The sequence below is a fragment of the Lathyrus oleraceus genome, chromosome 7 (genome assembly GCF_024323335.1).
Source record: "Lathyrus oleraceus cultivar Zhongwan6 chromosome 7, CAAS_Psat_ZW6_1.0, whole genome shotgun sequence".
In the NCBI taxonomy this organism is placed as follows: Eukaryota; Viridiplantae; Streptophyta; class Magnoliopsida; order Fabales; family Fabaceae; genus Lathyrus; species Lathyrus oleraceus.
The window spans coordinates 13,019,187-13,037,474 of record NC_066585.1 but is presented as its reverse complement, the minus strand read 5'-3'; the positions used below and the strand labels follow the sequence as shown (position 1 = coordinate 13,037,474).

The window sequence follows — 18,288 nt, the reverse complement described above, 5'->3', positions numbered from 1 at the left end:
AATACTTGAATGACTGAGTAAGACAACTCATATCCAAGCATTTGAGAAGAGGAATTGAAGACTCAAGACCATCTCCCTTTTCGTATAGTTCGTTAGGAAAATTATTTGATTAAGTATGAGTTGGTAAAAAAAATGACAATTGTTCGACTGACCGAGTAAGAGAACTCGTATTCAAACAACTGAGGAGTGAAATTGAAAACTGAAAGTTAACTCCCTTTTCATTTAGCTTATTGTGAAAATATTTCGATTTAATCGGAGTTTGGAAGTTGGTATAGGAACGATAATTATTTGACTGACCAAGTAAGAGAACTTGTATTCAAATAGTCGAGGAGAGAAATTGAAAACTCAAAGTCATCTCCCTTTTCGTTTCTTATTATAAAATGATTTGATTTGTTTGTACTTAAATGGATTAGAAATGACGACCATTTGACTAACCGAGTAAGAAAACTCGTATTCAAAAAATCCAGGAGAGGAGTTGAAAACTCAAGACCAAGAAAATGATTTGATTAAGTTATAAGTTGGTGGAAAAATGGCAATTGTTTGACTGACCGAGTAAGAGAACTCGTATTCAAACAATTGAGGAGAGAAGCTAAAGACTCAAAGTCATCTCCCTTTTCATTTAGCTTATTATGAAAGTGTTTTGATTTAATCGGGGTTTGGAAGTTTGTAGAGGAACGGCAATTATTTGACTAGCCAAGTAAGAGAACTTGTATTCAAATAATCGAGGAGAAAAATTAAAAACTCAAAGTCATCTCCTTTTTTCATTTCTTATTATAAAATGATTTGATTTGTTTGTGCTTAGGTGGATAGAAGTGACGACTATTTGACTAACCGAGTAAGAGAACTCGTATTCAAATAACCGAGGAGAGGAATTGGAAACTCAAAGCCATCCCCCTTTTCATTTCCAAATGAAACGGTACTTGATTGCGATTGGGTATTTTAATTTGATGAAAATACTCGACATTGGATCGAGGTTTTAAATTTGTGTTTTGTGAATAAATTGGATTATTTTAGTGTATTGTTCATCTAATCGATCAATTAATAATCGAATAGGTCTCATTGTAAGAAAGCCCAAGAGTAAGCTATGTGAGGTTGATGGCGATGCTTAGAAAGCAATCAGCTTACAAGGACGTTTTGAAAATGGGCTCGATATTGAATCGAGAATTGTGTGATTTGTGTTTTTAAAATTGGTTTGGATTGATGATGGAATTGAATGGCATCGAGTTTGTATTATGCAAAATGGTGAGATTGTTAAAAGTAGCTTTAATATACATTAGCTATATCAAATTAATTAAATCAATTAATCAACATCGAGGGCACAATTATTGACATGGTGGTATATATAAAGAAACAAAGAATGGGCTCAAAGGTCCATCACCAATTTAAATAAACTGAAGAAAAATTAAGTAGCTAATAATAATGCTAAGAAAACAAAACAAATAAATAAATAAGTAAGAAGAAATAAAACCACAAACAGTAATATGGAAGATGCATAGGAGTATGTAATCATCTCACGAAGGGATCTTAATTTGAATTCTTTTAAAAAAAAAACAAACAACAAATCTACACATATATTTTTGGGAAACCAATTTACACTCCATGGACAAAAATTAATTACTCTCTTTTATTGACATCTCAATTCTTATATCTACATATTTTCTCTTATTCTCTCGTCACTTTCCATAGAAGCAATGTAAAATACTCCAAACATAATACACAATAATAAAGAAACTAGTACCCATTGAATATCATGTGTCAGATTCTCATATCATAGTAGACATCCATATTAAATTCCATAAAAAAATGAATGTCTCAAATACTTGTTTCCCTAGAACAACCAGAAAAAAACATTTAATATTCCAATACTAATAACAAACTTATTCATTGCATATATCAAAATATGATGCTCTTTATTTGCTTTCATTTTTATAAAACTGACACTCTTAATAATATGAGTACTAATTAATAATATTGAATTATCATTTTGACTTTTCAACTATTAATAAACCCTTTTTTAATTTTTAATTTTAAAGCCACAAAGCCAACACTTTCTATCTTTCCACGTTCAGTTCTTTTACCACATCATTTTCTTTCATCTCTTTCAATGAAACCAACAAAAATCAATTAAGCAAAGTGAAATCAAAACAAATGAAAAAAAATAAAACTACTTGAAACAACTAACAGTGGTGTGGCGTCGGATTGACAAAGAATGATGAAACGACGACATGAAGCGGTGGTGGAGTCTTAGGCCGCCAGACTCGTTCCGACGGTGGTGCAAGGGTGGTTCCGGCGACGTTGTTGTGGTGGTCGCTGGATGGACACGAGAGTTGCGTTTGTGGATGGAGAAAGGTGAAGGGGCGTTTGGACGGCGGTAAGGGTCGCGTGGAGACGTTGGTAAGGAAGAGGAACAATGATATTTTTCTTTGTTTTTTCAGAGAGTGTCAAAAGGGATTTTTTTGCCTCAGTGGAGGGAGAGTTTTTGTGGTTTATCTCTTTTTCTTCCTTCTGTTACCGTTGACCAAGAGAGAGTAAATAGAGCTAGCTGACATCTAACTTCTCTTTCCAATTTTATTATCGTTGGAGTGTGTGGAGAGAGGAGACCCAATTTGTTTGCCAACTGTCAAAAGAAATCCCCCAAAATCTTGAATGCTAGCTGGCCCTTGGCAAAAGGGATCCAATGCTAACTTAATTTTATTTTATTTATTAAAGAAAATAAGTATATTAAAAATTCATTATCTAAATTCAAACTAAGTAAATAGAGAAAATTCTAATTAATTAATTTGGATATTTGGACAAAGAAAAACAAAATAAAATGACTGATTAAGAATAAAAATCGGGCGAAAATTTGTCTGAAAAATTAAATCGGACGCACTAAAATGATCAACACAAAATATACTTATTGAAAAAATACAGCGTTTCTTCAAATTTTGAAATAAATTTGCATCGGTTAAAAGGCTCAGGCGGGTCAAAACGCAACCGAAACAGCCGCTGAAAAATACAACGAGCACACCAGGTTAAACTACGTGAACCGTAGATTAATAATACTGGCGTCTGCAATTTTAATTTTGAAACTTTTTACCCGCTGATTTTTGCATGTTCTTGAGAAATGATTTACCCGATTGTCTGTATTTTCAAGAATTTATTCCGACTGATATTTTAGATATTATTAATGATGAAATGCGGGTTATGCTGTACAATTGATGCAAATTGAAATAAAAATCGAATTTATGAAATTTTTAAAATGCCCGGACAAAATTGGGGTATGACACCTACATTGGTAGGACTTCAGCCAACCAAAATAATTGAATAATGAGGGAGAATCAAAGAAGAGAAGTTTTTGAAATTTCACCTTCGAGTAACTTCAATTCAGCTTGATCTTGATCTGGATTTTCTTGATCCTTCCTCCTCTTGCTTGCAGTAATCAATTGAGATGGAAAGGACTATGAATTCTTGGAGTTTGAACTTCAAAACAGAAAGTGAAATTCAAACTCGATTTCAAAGAAATCCCCAACAAATTCTATGGTGTGAGGGTATGAGTTCTCTTGGTAAAGCTTGGACAAGGTGTTGATGTGAATTCTTAGGCCATGAGCTTGTTTAAATAGGCAAAGGGAATTGATCTTTGCACCACTTGAAATTTTGCCAAAATTGGAAACCAAGGTGAATGGATGCATGGGCAATGGTTTGGGCCTAAATAATGATGAAATCCATCTCTAATTCGTGCACAAAGAGTACTGAGGTCATCACATGGAAGCATGCAAAGAGGAATGATCATTTGAATCCAAATCTTTCCAAAATAAACCCCACAAAAGAGTCATGCGCAAGTCCCTTAATTTTAGTCCAAATAAGGTGATCTTGGACTTTTTAGAAAGGTGAGGTCAAGGGGAACAAATTTCATGTTGAACACGTTTACATTTTAAGCTTGGATAATGATGAATTTTGAGGTGGAAGTTTGGAAAATCAAACATATTTGAAAATTTTCTAAGTACCAAGTCAAATGTTCACTTCTTCCACCTTGAATAACTTTTGTTATGGACTTCAAATGGAAAACATTCCTTCATAAAAGTTATAGATATTTCAATCCTATTAAATTTGGTCACAAATTTGACCTAATTTGGATTTGTTATGAAGGAGTTATGCATTTTAGAAGTTGAGGAAAATCACTTGTTCAATGGTAATAGCCCAAAATGACCTATAACGTTTCCTCTTGGCACATGAATTTTCAAGTTGAATTTGAACTTCTTCCAAACATAAAAGTTGAAAAAGACATATTGAATTTAATCATGAAACTTTAATGACTTTCATCTCATAAGAATTTAGCAAGTTATGGTCCTTGTAAGTTGACCTCCTAACTAGGGTTCAGACAAAATGACCTATAATCTTTCACCATATAAAATGAATATAAGAAAAACTAGCTCTTGACTTAAACATGAAAGTTTTTTGGAATGTTATAAGGAGTAACTTTTTTCTTGGAATCATTTTCATATGACAAAAACTGTAGGAGATAGGGTCTAGGGAACCCCAATTTTGACCAGTTGACTTTCTCTGGTCAATCACCATGAACCAACTTGCAAACTTGACATTCTCTTTATATTTGGGACTCATGGAGGATCATATATGAATAATATGACGTAATATGAAGTATCCCTATAAATATTTGATCAAATGTTGAAGAAACTTGCTGAGGATGTCACACAAGATACCCAAGTGAACTAGGGTTTCAAAGGCAAACAAGCTTCAAATTCTTGATGAATTCTTGATCAAAATGATATGAGGAGACCATGGGGATCCATATATGATGTTTAGAGTCATTATGTACCATATCTTGGTTAATCTCCTTTCCTTGAGGGTCTCAAACCCTAGACATAAGCTTGATGAAGCATAGAGGAACACACACACTACCTACAAAAGAAACAAAGCTATACATAGACATATTTTTGGCATTTTGGTTAGTAAATAATGAAAAACAAAGTATGATACATTCAAATGTTCTTGGTGATCTCTCCCAATGCAAACCCAATGAATGAGATAACATGAGGGATCTTAGGGTCAAAATTGGGGTCTTGCAGCTGCCTCTATTTAAGGACATTCAAATTGAGGATGTGAAGGTTAAAATCTCCGTATCAACTCAGTAGAACAGACTTAAATAACAATAATAGAAACAAATTTTGGTCCCTAAGAGACCTCATGATGCATATGGTATGAATGTTAAAATAATCTCTATGGGGAAATTATTGCCACAAAGGAAAAAAATACGGAGAGACTGAAAGTCCACAAAAGCATAATGCATTTCGTAAGGAAAAACTCACTGGGGAGACAAAGACTCTGGGGATAAACTGCCGTGCGTAGGCCAGACTACGACTTAAAAACTGTTGGAGATACGAGGAGACCTCCATGAAAATAAATCAATGGAAGGACTCGGTCGGGGATAAAGGGAAAATCTGCAGGGGAAACGGATAAATCAGAACAAAACTGAAATACCTGAACCAAACAGGGGATTGGCGATTTCACTGAGAAAATACGCACTCAAACTCAATTGGGGAAGAATGAACTTCAACATAGGAGTACCAGGAGTATACTATCTATTACCGGTTATTGGGTAAGAAGATAATATACTCGGACAGAGGGACATCCGATACCGATTAGGGTAAACATATCAAGGATGACTCGTTGAGAAAAAGACGGTGTATTCGTTACCGGTTACTGGGTAAGAGCAACCTGCTGGGGAAAATGCGAAACCATCCATAAAAATAGATTTAGACGATGATACATGTTTTGATACGTTTTAGTTTTTATCTAACTACGTATTTAAGTAGTGACTCATTTTGTGTATGTATTATTATCAATGATGTAATCTGTATACAATTAGATACATATGTAATGCATATTGAACATTAATTGTATAATAATTGTGGGTCAGTTTTAGAAACTTTTTTGTATTTCAAAGAAATTATAAATTTGAGATCTACTTATAACAGGTTTTGTATGAAGAGTACCTCTGTGGGGAAACTCCGGATATGAACTTCCGAGCTCATCCCATTTTAATTGTAAAACTACTAAATAGGGGATAACTCGGAGATGCATCTGCGTATAAATACTTATTTTGAAAAACACAGGGAGAATCCAAAATTGCATGACTAAAATATCCTCTAAGACATGATAGGGCTTCTAAGGTCCATATTGAACTAATTTTTTTTATAAATAAGAGATCTCTCATTTTGCATATGTGTATTTCAATGGTGAGAAGTCTCTACTTCAATTTAGGGCCATCTAGGACACACTTTTTGTCGATCTGTCAAACTGAATAACCTACCGTGTTATTCGAATAATCGAAGAGTTGTCAAGTCGAGTATCGTTCATCTTCGATTAATGATGAAGGGAATATATAGTTCAACAAGTTTGAGCTAAAGATAGATGAAGATATAAAGGTTATATGGATTACATTTTACCGTTACACAAGAAAAAGTCTGATTCAAGTATATGCGACGACTGCAAGATCGACCAAAGATATTTTAAAGATGTTGAAACATTCTAAACCATCAGTTCGTTCGTAGCCTAACACAAATAGGATAATCACACTGCACGCTAAGACCAGAAAAAACCAAATAAACTGGAAAAAAAAATCAGTGCAGTCGTGATAGAATGATAATTAACCATCTAATTACTAGTGCTATCATTTTATGATTAGAATGGTGTTTTAAATTTGGGTTCGTTTTAGGTTTGAAGGGATTATATATGATTGGAGATGAAGGAACCAAGTTTGGCTTATGTTGAACAAAAATAGGGAACATTCTCTACTCCTAGTTACATATGATTGGGAAATTGGTCAATGATTTCGATGCTGCATAGCGATTACTCGTCTGTCTATTTATAGCAACAACAGAATGTGAAATTATGCAAAATAAAGCTATGATGAATAATATCTTTATAGCATACCTTGTGAGAAAACTTTTTAACTCTTTCTTGTCAGAATCAAGTTACAAGCTGATATTGTCGTAAAAAAATCACATGAGAAAAAAATCATGTTACAAGCTGATATTGTCATAAAAAAATCACATGAGAAAAAAATCCTAGTTACATTCAAATTGTATTTTACATCGAGATATTTCACAATTATTTAGGTATTCTCTAACTTTGGCACTTTACAATCCTTTTTTGTATTTTATTGAGACATTTGATCGGATGACGTTAATGTATTTGTCTTGACTCTTTGTTATTATTTAGTTATTGATTGTGCTCATTGCCTATTGTCTGTTACGATATTCAATTTGATTTTGATAAGTAGTGACTATTCACCCTAGGACTATTTATTTGAACTACTATAACCGTTAAATTCGCTAATTGACCATGGATATTATAATTAGGAATTATGACTTAAAGACTAACACACTTTATTGTCTAGTTTGACAATACAATTGGTCTGAGGGATCGGAGAATTGACGCTTAGATTAGTGATCTACAAACCAAGGGATTGAGTGCAGTGGTAGAGTTAGTCCGTCGTGTAACTCTATAGTCATTGCATGTCTATTAACACACGTTTCATCAATCAAGTAGAAATAGAGGATTCTGATAATAAGTCACGATCGTCTTTATCATCATTGTTATACAAACTATTTCTTGTGTTTTCGACCAAACAATCTTGAAAAAAACCGTTTATTGTTTTAACTTACATCAGATAATTTTCCTTGTTCTAAATTTGCAATCTCTGTGAAGATGAATTATATTGATTACTTCGATTACAATGCTAGTACATTTGCTAGTAAATTGTCATCAACCAGTCCATGATTGAAGCAACTATTTATGAACTTGGATAGTTTTTTGAGCACTCCGAAATCCTACATCAACACCTTCAATAAAAGTTCTTAATTTGCATATATCACAATGAAGCTCAAGGTTATTAAAATCTTGATTTAAAACCTAAACTCCATATATTTTACGTTTATATATCATCATTTCGTGTTAAATCGCATGAAAAAATGTTTTATGTAAAATCGCACCCTAGAACGATTTTAAACAATTTAAATCGTTCAAAAATCATGTAAAATCGCTATATTTTACACTTTGACTCGAATTTACCTTTTTTTTTAACAAATTTTAAAGGACAATTTTATATTTTGACCCGTGAAAATTCCTCCCACACTTTTTTATTTTGTTAACGTTCAAACGAATCTCCGACTCATCCTTCAAATAATTCAGTCTTTAGTTTTAATATTGAAGAACCGTTATCATATGAAGATGAATTTGATCAATTGAAAATGAAGACACTAGTGAAGATAATATTGTAGAAGGATTGAAGTTTCTATAAAATGAAAATGAAAACTCTTGTTTTTTTAATTTGAGAAGCTCATGAAACTCTTTTTTTTTAATAATCATTTAGATGTTACTTTTTATGATTTATTGGATAAATTATGAAATTTGATAAAAATTTATGATTATACATATTATTATATTAATTAAGTTAAAAATTTAAATTATTAATACATTGTGTGGGTGCACTTGCGTGTTTATATATATATATATATATATATATATATATATATATATATATATATATATATATATATATATATATATATATATATATATATATATATATATATGAGAGGTAATAATAATAAAAGTATTTAGAAAGAAGTATAGAAATTTTTATGAGCTCGATAATTGAAAGGGTCCAATTTTCACAGGAAACTAAAATGAAGGAAGAAAACTTATAGTATGGATAGATAGACAGTATCTTCTACCATTTGTTATGCAAGTAAAGAAAAGGAAAAATAAAAGAATATATATATATATATATATATATATATATATATATATATATATATATATATATATTTCCACTTCAACCTGTGCAGAATCAAAGTAAATATAAGGAAATAAACTAAGAAATCAAATAAGTACAAGGAATGAATTATTTACTTTTCTTCTGTCACGATAGAATTAACAGCTCAGTCAAAACAGAAAAATGGTTAATACCTTTTAAAAGCGACTTATAAGATTTATAAGAGTATAGCAACCTCAAAAACATAAATCACCGAATGCACATAAACAATCAATACAATGAATAGGTTTCTAAGTAAAAAAAATAACATTTGCCTAAATCATTTGTGATCTTGTAACATCACATAAGAATTATGTATCAATTTTATATTCCATTCTGCACCTGATATGAGTTATTTTAAGCGATTAAATTTTTCGCTTTTCAAACAACACTACAACTTTTATTTAAATCTAGTATAGATGTGAAGCCATTAGATTAGCACGACAATACATTCTTAAGGACCAAGTTATCCCATTCTTAACTGGATTCAATGATCAGTTTTCAGTGGTCAAAACTCAAGTTTTGTTAATGGAATGCTTATCGTCCATTAATAAAGTGTATTCTTTGGTGGCACAAGAAGAGAGTAACTGCAATGTTCTACCAGTTGTTGATGAGCCTACACTTGCAAATGCATATGACTCAAATAAGGGTTATGGTCGCGACAAAGGGACTAGTCATGGAAAAGGAAATTCCATATATTTGCGACAGACATGGCTATATAATAAAATTTTGCTATCAGAAGCATGGTCATCCAAATATTAGCAAACCTAATTCATCTAGCAGTAATGCCACTGATTCCCAATCAAATCCTTCATCAGAAACCCCTCATTTTGGTCTTACTAAAGGGAAGTATGATGAGCTCATGTGCTTATTACAACAAGCAAACTTGATTCCTTCAACAGGACATTACATTGGTTCAAGAACCAACCATCTCAACACATCAATTTCTGCTCATATTGATCATTCATCAGATGAGCCTCACCAGTTGGGTATCCCTCGTGTTATTACTTGCTATGTAAGTAACAATAACAAAGTGTGGCTTCTTGACTTAGGAGAAAATTATCACACTTGTTTCTCTCGATCTTGATTTACTTCTTTCTATCGTATTAAACCTATTAAGGTTCACTTGTCAAAAGTAAATTCAGTTTTAGTTCATTATGCTGGTAATGTGCAATTTTCACCTTCATTATATATCACACATGTTCTTCACTCACCTGAATTTCGATTGAATCTTATTTCCATTTAAAAACTGTGCCAATCTTTATCTTTCCAAGTCATATTTACCATTAACTCATGTCTCATACAGAATTTGAAGACATCTCAGATGATTGTTTTGGATGACTTAGTGATTGGACTGTACCAGTTACAAATGAATACCGGCACAATCAACAAATACTACCAACACGTCATTCCAAACCCAACAAATACTAACTCCTTAGATGCATCCCATTGCAATATGTCAATTCCCTCTTCATCCTTACCCCACCTGAACATACTACACATGACCATCCCCAACAAACCATAAACCTTTCCCCTACTCAACCTATTATCACCCCAAATAATCAAGATAACATAATACATATCCCTAAACAATCCACACGCCTCAAACAGCCACCGACATACCTCAGAGACTACCTATGTAGTTCATTCACTAATCCAACACAACAACCATCAACAGGTACTTCATATCCTATTTCTAATTATTTATATTATTAATTGTTGTCTCCCACATTTCATCATCTAATCACATCCATAAACACACTCCATGAACCAAAATCATATGCTGAAGCTAGCGAGTTTGAATGTTGGAATCAAGCCATGTAAGTTGAACTGTCAGCTCTTGAAAGAACAGGCACATGGAGGATTGTTGATCCACCACCAAACATCAAACCAATTGGGTGCATGTGGGTCTACAAAGTAAAATTTCATGCATATGGATCAGTTGAAAGATCCAAAGCCCGACTTGTAGCTAAAGGATTCAATCAAATTAAGGGGATGGATTATTTTGACACTTATTCACCTGTGGCCAAAATGACTACTGTCATAATGTTCATTGCTTTGACATCAATCCACAATTGGTTTATTCACTAATTAGATGTTAACAATGTGTTTTTGCATCGAGAAGTACAGATATAACCCAACTTTTTAAATTATTTCCCAAAATAACCCAAGTTTCAAAAAATTTCCCAATCTACCCCACCTTTAATAGGGAGGCGCCAATTGGATTGGCGCCCCCTCTTAAAAATTACAAGGAGGCGCCAATTGGATTGGCTAGGGCACCTGCCCTAGCCAATCCAATTGGCGCCTGTGTGTATTTTTTAAGAGGGGGCGCCAATCCAATTGGCGACTCCCTTAAAAAAGCCTCAAATGAAAAAACTTCCAACATGAAAGTTGTAGATCTTTTCAAAACAATGAATTTGGATATAAATTTTGCAACATTTGGATTTTTTTTGAGAAAGTTATGGGCAGTTGAAGTTGGACTTCTGAGTTTTTCAACTGTTGTCTGACCTATAATGTCTTGTATTATTTCATGTGTTTCTTTTAGAGTTATGAATTTTTGTCCAACATAACATTTGAATTAGACATCTTAAATTTTGCAATGCACTTGGTCCCACCTCAAAATAATTAAAAATGAGTGAGTTATGTCCCTGCGAACTTGACCCAAAATTAGGGTTTCTGTCAGAATGACCTATAATGTTCTGAAATTAATGATGAGCTTCCAAGTTTCAAATGGATTTTTGATGAACATGAAAGTTGTTCATATGGCGACTGTTGTTAAAACTTGAATGGAGGCGCCAATTGGATTGGCTAGGGCAGGTGCCCTAGCTTAGGGTAGGTGCCCTAGCCAATCAAATCGGCGCCTATGTGTATGTTTTAAAAGGAGGCGCCAACTCAATTGCCGAGTCCATCATAAAATGCCTTTTTTGTATTATAAATAGATGCGTTGTGTGACCTATTGTTCCACAACTCAAATAATCATTTGGCTATCATGTTTGGTGTTCGTCGCCGATACGGTAAGGTGATTTATGCGAGAGACAAACCTCAATTGGTGATGCTGTTTTGGAACATCACCACGTTAGATCAACTGAAGAGGGAGCTGGTTCGATGGTTAGACGGGAAGATACCAGAAGGGGAAAAAATCAGAAGTATTGAGAGACTTGACAGTATCTTTGGTTGGGTGCGAATGAGGACTGATAAGGATGCTAGGGAAATGATGTTCGGTCGAGACGACATTAATTTGATTGTTGTAATCAGTTAGAATTAATTATGTTTTCAGATATTTTGTACTGATGTTGGTTATGAAACTCGTTGTAACAAGAACTTAATGATATATAATGATTGATTGTTACAGAAATACAATGTTACAAAAAGCATAAGATGTAGATACAATGTTACAAATAGCTTAAGATCTAGATATCATATTACAATAAGCTTAAGATCTAGATGATGCTCCTAGATTGGGACAGTTGTTTTTGTTGTGTCCTGGTTGACGACAGATACTACATAATCTTATCATTTTATCTGTGGAATCCATCTCTGTTCTTATACGTGTGCTGTTTGGCCTTCCTTTCTTCTTTCTACGCATCTCTTCATTGTGCCAAACAATATCTCCTTCATATGGAGGCCAGTAATCCTCCATGGGTAGTACTGAAAAGCCTCGACTATATACATTCATGATGGTGTTGGCCTTGTACACATCAGATAAATAGGTGTTAGCGTCTTGACGAGTATAAGCGCATGCTGCAATGACATGGGAGCAAGGTATGCGGAAGGCCTGAAATTTTCCACAATCGCACCAACTTGTGTTTAGTCTAACAGCGTAGGCTAAATTTGGTCTCCCCTCGCTGTTGCCCATTGTTTCCTGGACGCTGAAATTTTGTCTATGACGGTCAAACACGGTTACAGCGTGTGTCGTAGCTTTGATGCTCTCCTCTTTCATGACCTTCATGCAACATTCACTGAATACTTGTCCAGACATTAACACTGCACTCCATCTTTCGCCTCTGGTTGCGAACATAGAAGCCAACCTATAATAGGTTGATCTTACCAAGGCGGTTATCGGCAGGTTTCGAATTCCTTTGAAAACCCCGTTCATGCATTCCACAATGTTTGTTGTCATGTGGCCCCATCGACAACCACCGTCAAATGCTCTTGTCCACTGCTCTACTGGGATGTTATTTATCCATCTCCCCGCATCTTCATTAGACAGTCGAATCTCATCACGATAATATTGAAAAGACGGTTGAGTTAAAGCATACCCAGCATTCACCACCTTCTTGCGAAGATTCTTATCTTTTATAGCACGCATGAAGTTTTGTGCTATGTGTCTGATACAGTAGACATGTGTAGAAGGAGGATCATGCCATCCGTTTTCATGGTTGTTGTAGGCACTTTCGATGGCAGCATGTCTATCAGAAATCAGACATAGATTGGCTTGTGGTGCGACATGCGTTCTGAGATGTCGAAGAAAGAAACCCCATCCAGCAGCTGTTTCACCTTCAACAAGAGCAAAGGCAACGGGAAATACATTGTTGTTACCGTCTTGTGCAACTGCCATGAGCAACGTACCCTTGTATTTTCCGTATAACCAAGTGCCATCAATTTGCAGGAGAGGTTTGCAGAATGCGAAACCTTTGATGCAAGGGTCAAATGCCCAAAAGAGACGGTGGAATATTCTATTACCTATAGCACAGGTTCCGTCTGGCATCATTGCTGGCACTGTCTCCAGAATTGCCACGGTTCCTGGGACATAAGTTTTTAGTGCCCATAAAAATCGTGGTAATTCTTTGAATGAGTCCTCCCAGTTGCCGAAAACCTGCTCAACAGCCTTTGTCCTCGCAATCCATGCTTTCTTGTAAGATGGAGTATAATTATATGTTGTTCGGATATGTGATATAATTATACTCACCTTCACTGATGGGTCTTTGTTTACCAATGGCAGAATGTCTCGACAAATCAATGCTGTGCTCAGTTGACGGTGATCTTGTGCAACGGTTGTTGCGACGCAACTGTGTGGTGGGTCTATTGAAGCGATCTCCCAAGAGTCATTTCTCTTCTTGTAAGATGCAGCCAAACGAAACTTACATAGCATGTTACAACATTCAATAACATACCTTCTTGAATCAGTGCGTTTAACCGTAAAGTCAACAAAGTTGTTCATGTGATATTTTTTGATTGCCAAGACACATTCCTCTTTGGTACGAAACATGTCTCCCACCTTTAATTCTCCTACTGGTCTCGGATACGGATTGTAGAAGACACTGTCGGACATTTCATCATCGTGAAGATCCATATTTGTCATATGTTGAGGAGGAATATAGACATGAGTAGGAGGTATTGGTGGTGGTTGAGCCTCATCTTCATCGTCGTTATTCAGGATGTGATCAACCTGTATCTCAGTCTCCTCTTCTTCTTCATCAACAACGTCGACCTCTACTTCTGCTTCTGGGTTGAGTTCATCTGAGCATTGTGCATCATCTGCATCATCTCCACCAGCTGGATCCTGATATGTTACTTGAGACTGTTGAGACGGTATACATGGTTGTAGAGTAATGTACAACTCGATAGAATCCATGCCTGAATGTTCATGACTAAGAAACATGCTTTGCACATCTTCATCGTCTCGTATCTTTAGGGGGAAAAACTTGCATTGACCATTCTCAAAAAATATAGGATTCTGATATGTCATCCTTGACACAATACCTCCCTGTATAAAGGATTGTATTCTTTTTTTGAAATGCAAAAAGGTTGCATTTCTCTTCATCGAAACTCTAATGGTATCAGTGTTTCTAAAACAAAAACCATGAAGCTCAGACTCAAAAGTTTCACCGTTGCAGTGAACGTTGATACTGTATAATGATGAAGATGACATTTTGGAGATGAAAAGTATTTTGCAAGTGCAGATGAAAGTGAGTGAAGATGAAAAGTATTTTGGAGATGAAAAGTATTTTGCAAGTGCAGATGAATGTGATAGTAAGACACTTAAATAGATGGTATTAATGTCTCACATTGAAGCTAGTCTGAGATACCGTGTCAAGCATGCAAGTAATTTCAGAGATGATGTGTCTGTCATGTAAGACAGTGTGACTTGATGTGTCAAGCATGCTAGCTAGTTCAGAGATGAGGTGTCTGTCATGTAAGACAGTGTGACTTGATGTGTCAAGCATGCTAGCTAGTTCAGAGATGAGGTGTCTGTCATGCAAGACAGTGTGAGTTGATGTGTCTAGCATGCTAGGTAGTCAAGAGTTGATGTGTCTGTCATGCAAGCTATCAAGTAGGTAGTCATCAGCATACAGGAGACAAGACAGACACGTGTCGGACACCTAAGACGGTCAGAGATGATGTGTCAATCCTGCAAGACAGTGTGAGTTGATGTGTCAGCCAGGCAAGCTATCAAGAAGGTAGTCATCAGCATACAGGAGACAAGACAGACACGTGTCGGACACCTAAGATGGTCAGAGATGATGTGTCAATCATGCAAGCCATCCATAAGTGAATTGTTCAGCATGCAGGAGACATCAATGCCACGTGTTGAGCATGCAAAGGGTGGCGCCAATTGGATTGGCGCCTACCTTTAGGACTTGCACATGGTCGCCAATTTGAATGGCGCCCCCCTTAGTCAGTCCTTGAAACCAAGCATTCAGAACTAGGCTTGCATGCATGTGCCCTAGGGTGTCGCCAATTTGAATGGCGCCCCCTCCTAAATAATGTACATGGTCGCCAAATGAGGTGGAGACACCATGCAAACACAATTTTTCATGCACTCTTCCATTTGCCTATAAATTGATTCACTCCTTCACCAATTCTTTCACACCAACATTCTCACTACTTCATCTACATTTCTCACTACTTCATCTACATTACTTCTGTTACAATTTCATCTTCTACAAAATCTTCCATTTTCATCTACACTAACTCCCCAACAATATGTCTTTACTCACAATGGGCGAAGCACACAGAGGAACAGTTGCAAACATCGCAACATACGTAAGTTTTTTCTTATACTTCTTTTTTATGTTTCATCTCCACCAACCCCATTTTATTTTGAAATACCGACTTAGTCATGTGTTTCATTATTTCTATTATAGGAGGTCTCAAGGTTTCGCACTAGAGTCCACGAATTTGTCCACATGGACCCGATGATTCAACCTTATGTTGAACTCGCCGGTTTTGGTCACCTTAGCAAAATTATGTCTTGGTCTATAGATAACAAATTCATTCTAGCCTTATGCGAAAGATGGAGGCCAGAGACACACACATTTTGGTTTCCAACCGGTGAGTGTACCGTGACGTTAGAAGACGTCTACATGCTTTTAGGACTACGAATAGAAGGCAAAGCCGTTAATGGTAAGACCAACTTTCCTAATTCAATTTGCATGGAGCTTTTAAACGTTGATTTGTTAGATGATAATGCTAGGGGACAAGGTATACTACTATCTCGCCTAAAGTCATATTATAATAGTTTTTATTTAGATGAGCATTCTACCGAAGAGGCTCGAATCATCAAAACTAGGTGTTACATTATGTTGTTACTAGGATCCTTTTTATTTCCCGAAGGTAGTGGTTCTAGCATGCATATTATGTACTTACCTTTACTTAGAGATATAGATAGAATAGGTAGTTATAGTTGGGGATCCGCATGTCTAGCCTATCTCTATAGTTCTTTGTGCAAAAACTGCCACAAAGATACTTCTACATTTTCTGGATGTGCTGTTTTGCTACAAGCATGGGGATGGTCAAGACTACCGTCTCTAGCACCGGTCAATAGCAACCCCTTCACTTTTCCATATGCAAAAAAGTAAGTTGTTTAAATTGCTATGCCTTTACTTCCTTCCTTACAGTTTATTACCCATAACTAATTTTTTTAAACTTTTTGGTGTAGATGGTCGGCACGCGGTATGAATTACAGCAGATGTCCGAGACACTGTATTACTCAATATCGCAACCTGTTGGATCACCTTCGACCGACAGACGTAAGCAAAATAATTACATTATTTCTTCATATTATATTGACTTTTTCTACATTCATTTAAATCCTATTGTCTTTAACATTTCAGTTCATTTGGCGTCCATACCTTAATATGGAACATGAGCATCAGATCAACCCTGAAGACGCAGCCGTATGGACAACATGCGCACCGATAATACGGTTCACAACAGTGGAGCTGCACAACACCGATCGTGTGAAGCTGCAGTTTGGTATGGTCCAGAATATCCCAGATCCCCCAGCTAGCCTAGGAGAATGGCATATGCGCAAAGTGAACGACCAATGGAACTACAACCCTTGGCAAACCTTCGCAAGATCAGAGTGTCGCAAGTGGAAGCACCGTCATGACCATGTCTTAACTGACGCAGTCATGCCAAATGAGGTAAAACCAAGTCGTACTTATATGGCTTGGTATAGATCAGTTGGATTTCAATTCATCGCCGATGATATGTACCTCTACGACCCACGCCAGACAACTTACACACAAGAAGCCTCAACATCTAACCCCCAGCAACATTCTCAGCCCGGTTACTCACAACCACCTATCCAACAAACTTTCCGTTCCACAAACACACAAACATACAACCAAAACATGCCATTCACCCAACCCCAAAACCAAGAACATCCCCCATACCACCACCAACAAATGGACCATCAACCTTCGACCGAACATCGCTTCGCACCCACACCATCACCCTACCAAAGTCGCCTTACCCAAAACACTAACCGCCCCATCACCTACCGTAGCCAACAACCCCAAACATCACAATACCAAAACATCCCACAACCATATCTCTTCCAAACACCCCAACAACCTTTCCAACCTTTCCTAGACCCATCATTGTCACCCATGTCCCCCTTCAACCGTCCTGGTCGCCCATCCATGAGTCAACCACACCCCAACTTCTCTGGCATGGGTCATGAGCTCAGCTACGCCGGTACACCATCATTGAATACTGAAGACTATGCTGAGTTGGCTGCATACCTCAACGGATCTTCTCCTGTAGGCGGTAATGACGCTCCTGGACCATCAGATGAACAAACACCGGTTCAGAATCGTCAACGTGGGTTAGGGCCAAGGGTTAGGATAGCTAGGGGATGTGGGACCGGAGGTCGGTTAGGTGATCCCGGTCATCACCATTAGGATTCATTGTGTAAAATCCAAATTTTATTAATATCAATTCGTATTATGTCAAATTTATCTTTGTGTATTCTCCAAACATTAAGTTTCTTTCATAATTCTAAAATAAACACATATCATAAAACAAAAATTTATAGGTCAAAAACCCTAATTCAAGGACTTGTTATTGTTATGTTGAAGGGCTTGAAGTTGGTCCCTTTTGGCAAAGTTCACATACACTTGTTTTGACAGAAACCCTAATTTTGGGTCAAGTTCGCAGGGACATAACTCACTCATTTTTAATTATTTTGACGTGGGACCAAGTGCATTGGAAAATTTAAGATGTCTACTTCAAATGTTATG

At 36.1% G+C, this 18,288-nt stretch overlaps 1 protein-coding gene across 1 annotated transcript; it reads left to right on the top strand.

The window, feature by feature from the left end:
• Nucleotides 1-15,570: 15,570 nt before the first annotated feature.
• Nucleotides 15,571-18,002, top strand: LOC127100635 (protein MAIN-LIKE 2-like). The gene is made up of 4 exons (XM_051037878.1): nucleotides 15,571-15,805; nucleotides 15,907-16,616; nucleotides 16,701-16,791; nucleotides 16,876-18,002. Exons 1-4 carry the CDS (start codon nucleotides 15,746-15,748, stop codon nucleotides 17,947-17,949), a joined length of 1,935 nt encoding a protein of 644 aa, XP_050893835.1. The 5' UTR covers nucleotides 15,571-15,745; the 3' UTR covers nucleotides 17,950-18,002.
• Nucleotides 18,003-18,288: the final 286 nt, after the last annotated feature.

Bases quoted from the DNA above. Each gene is read 5' to 3' on its own strand.
- LOC127100635 (XM_051037878.1), top strand. From the start codon at position 15,746: ATGTCTTTACTCACAATGGGCGAAGCACACAGAGGAACAGTTGCAAAC. The intron at 16,617-16,700 runs GTAAGTTGTTTA...TTTTTGGTGTAG, and splicing joins ACTTTTCCATATGCAAAAAA to ATGGTCGGCACGCGGTATGA. The intron at 16,792-16,875 runs GTAAGCAAAATA...TTAACATTTCAG, and splicing joins ATCACCTTCGACCGACAGAC to TTCATTTGGCGTCCATACCT.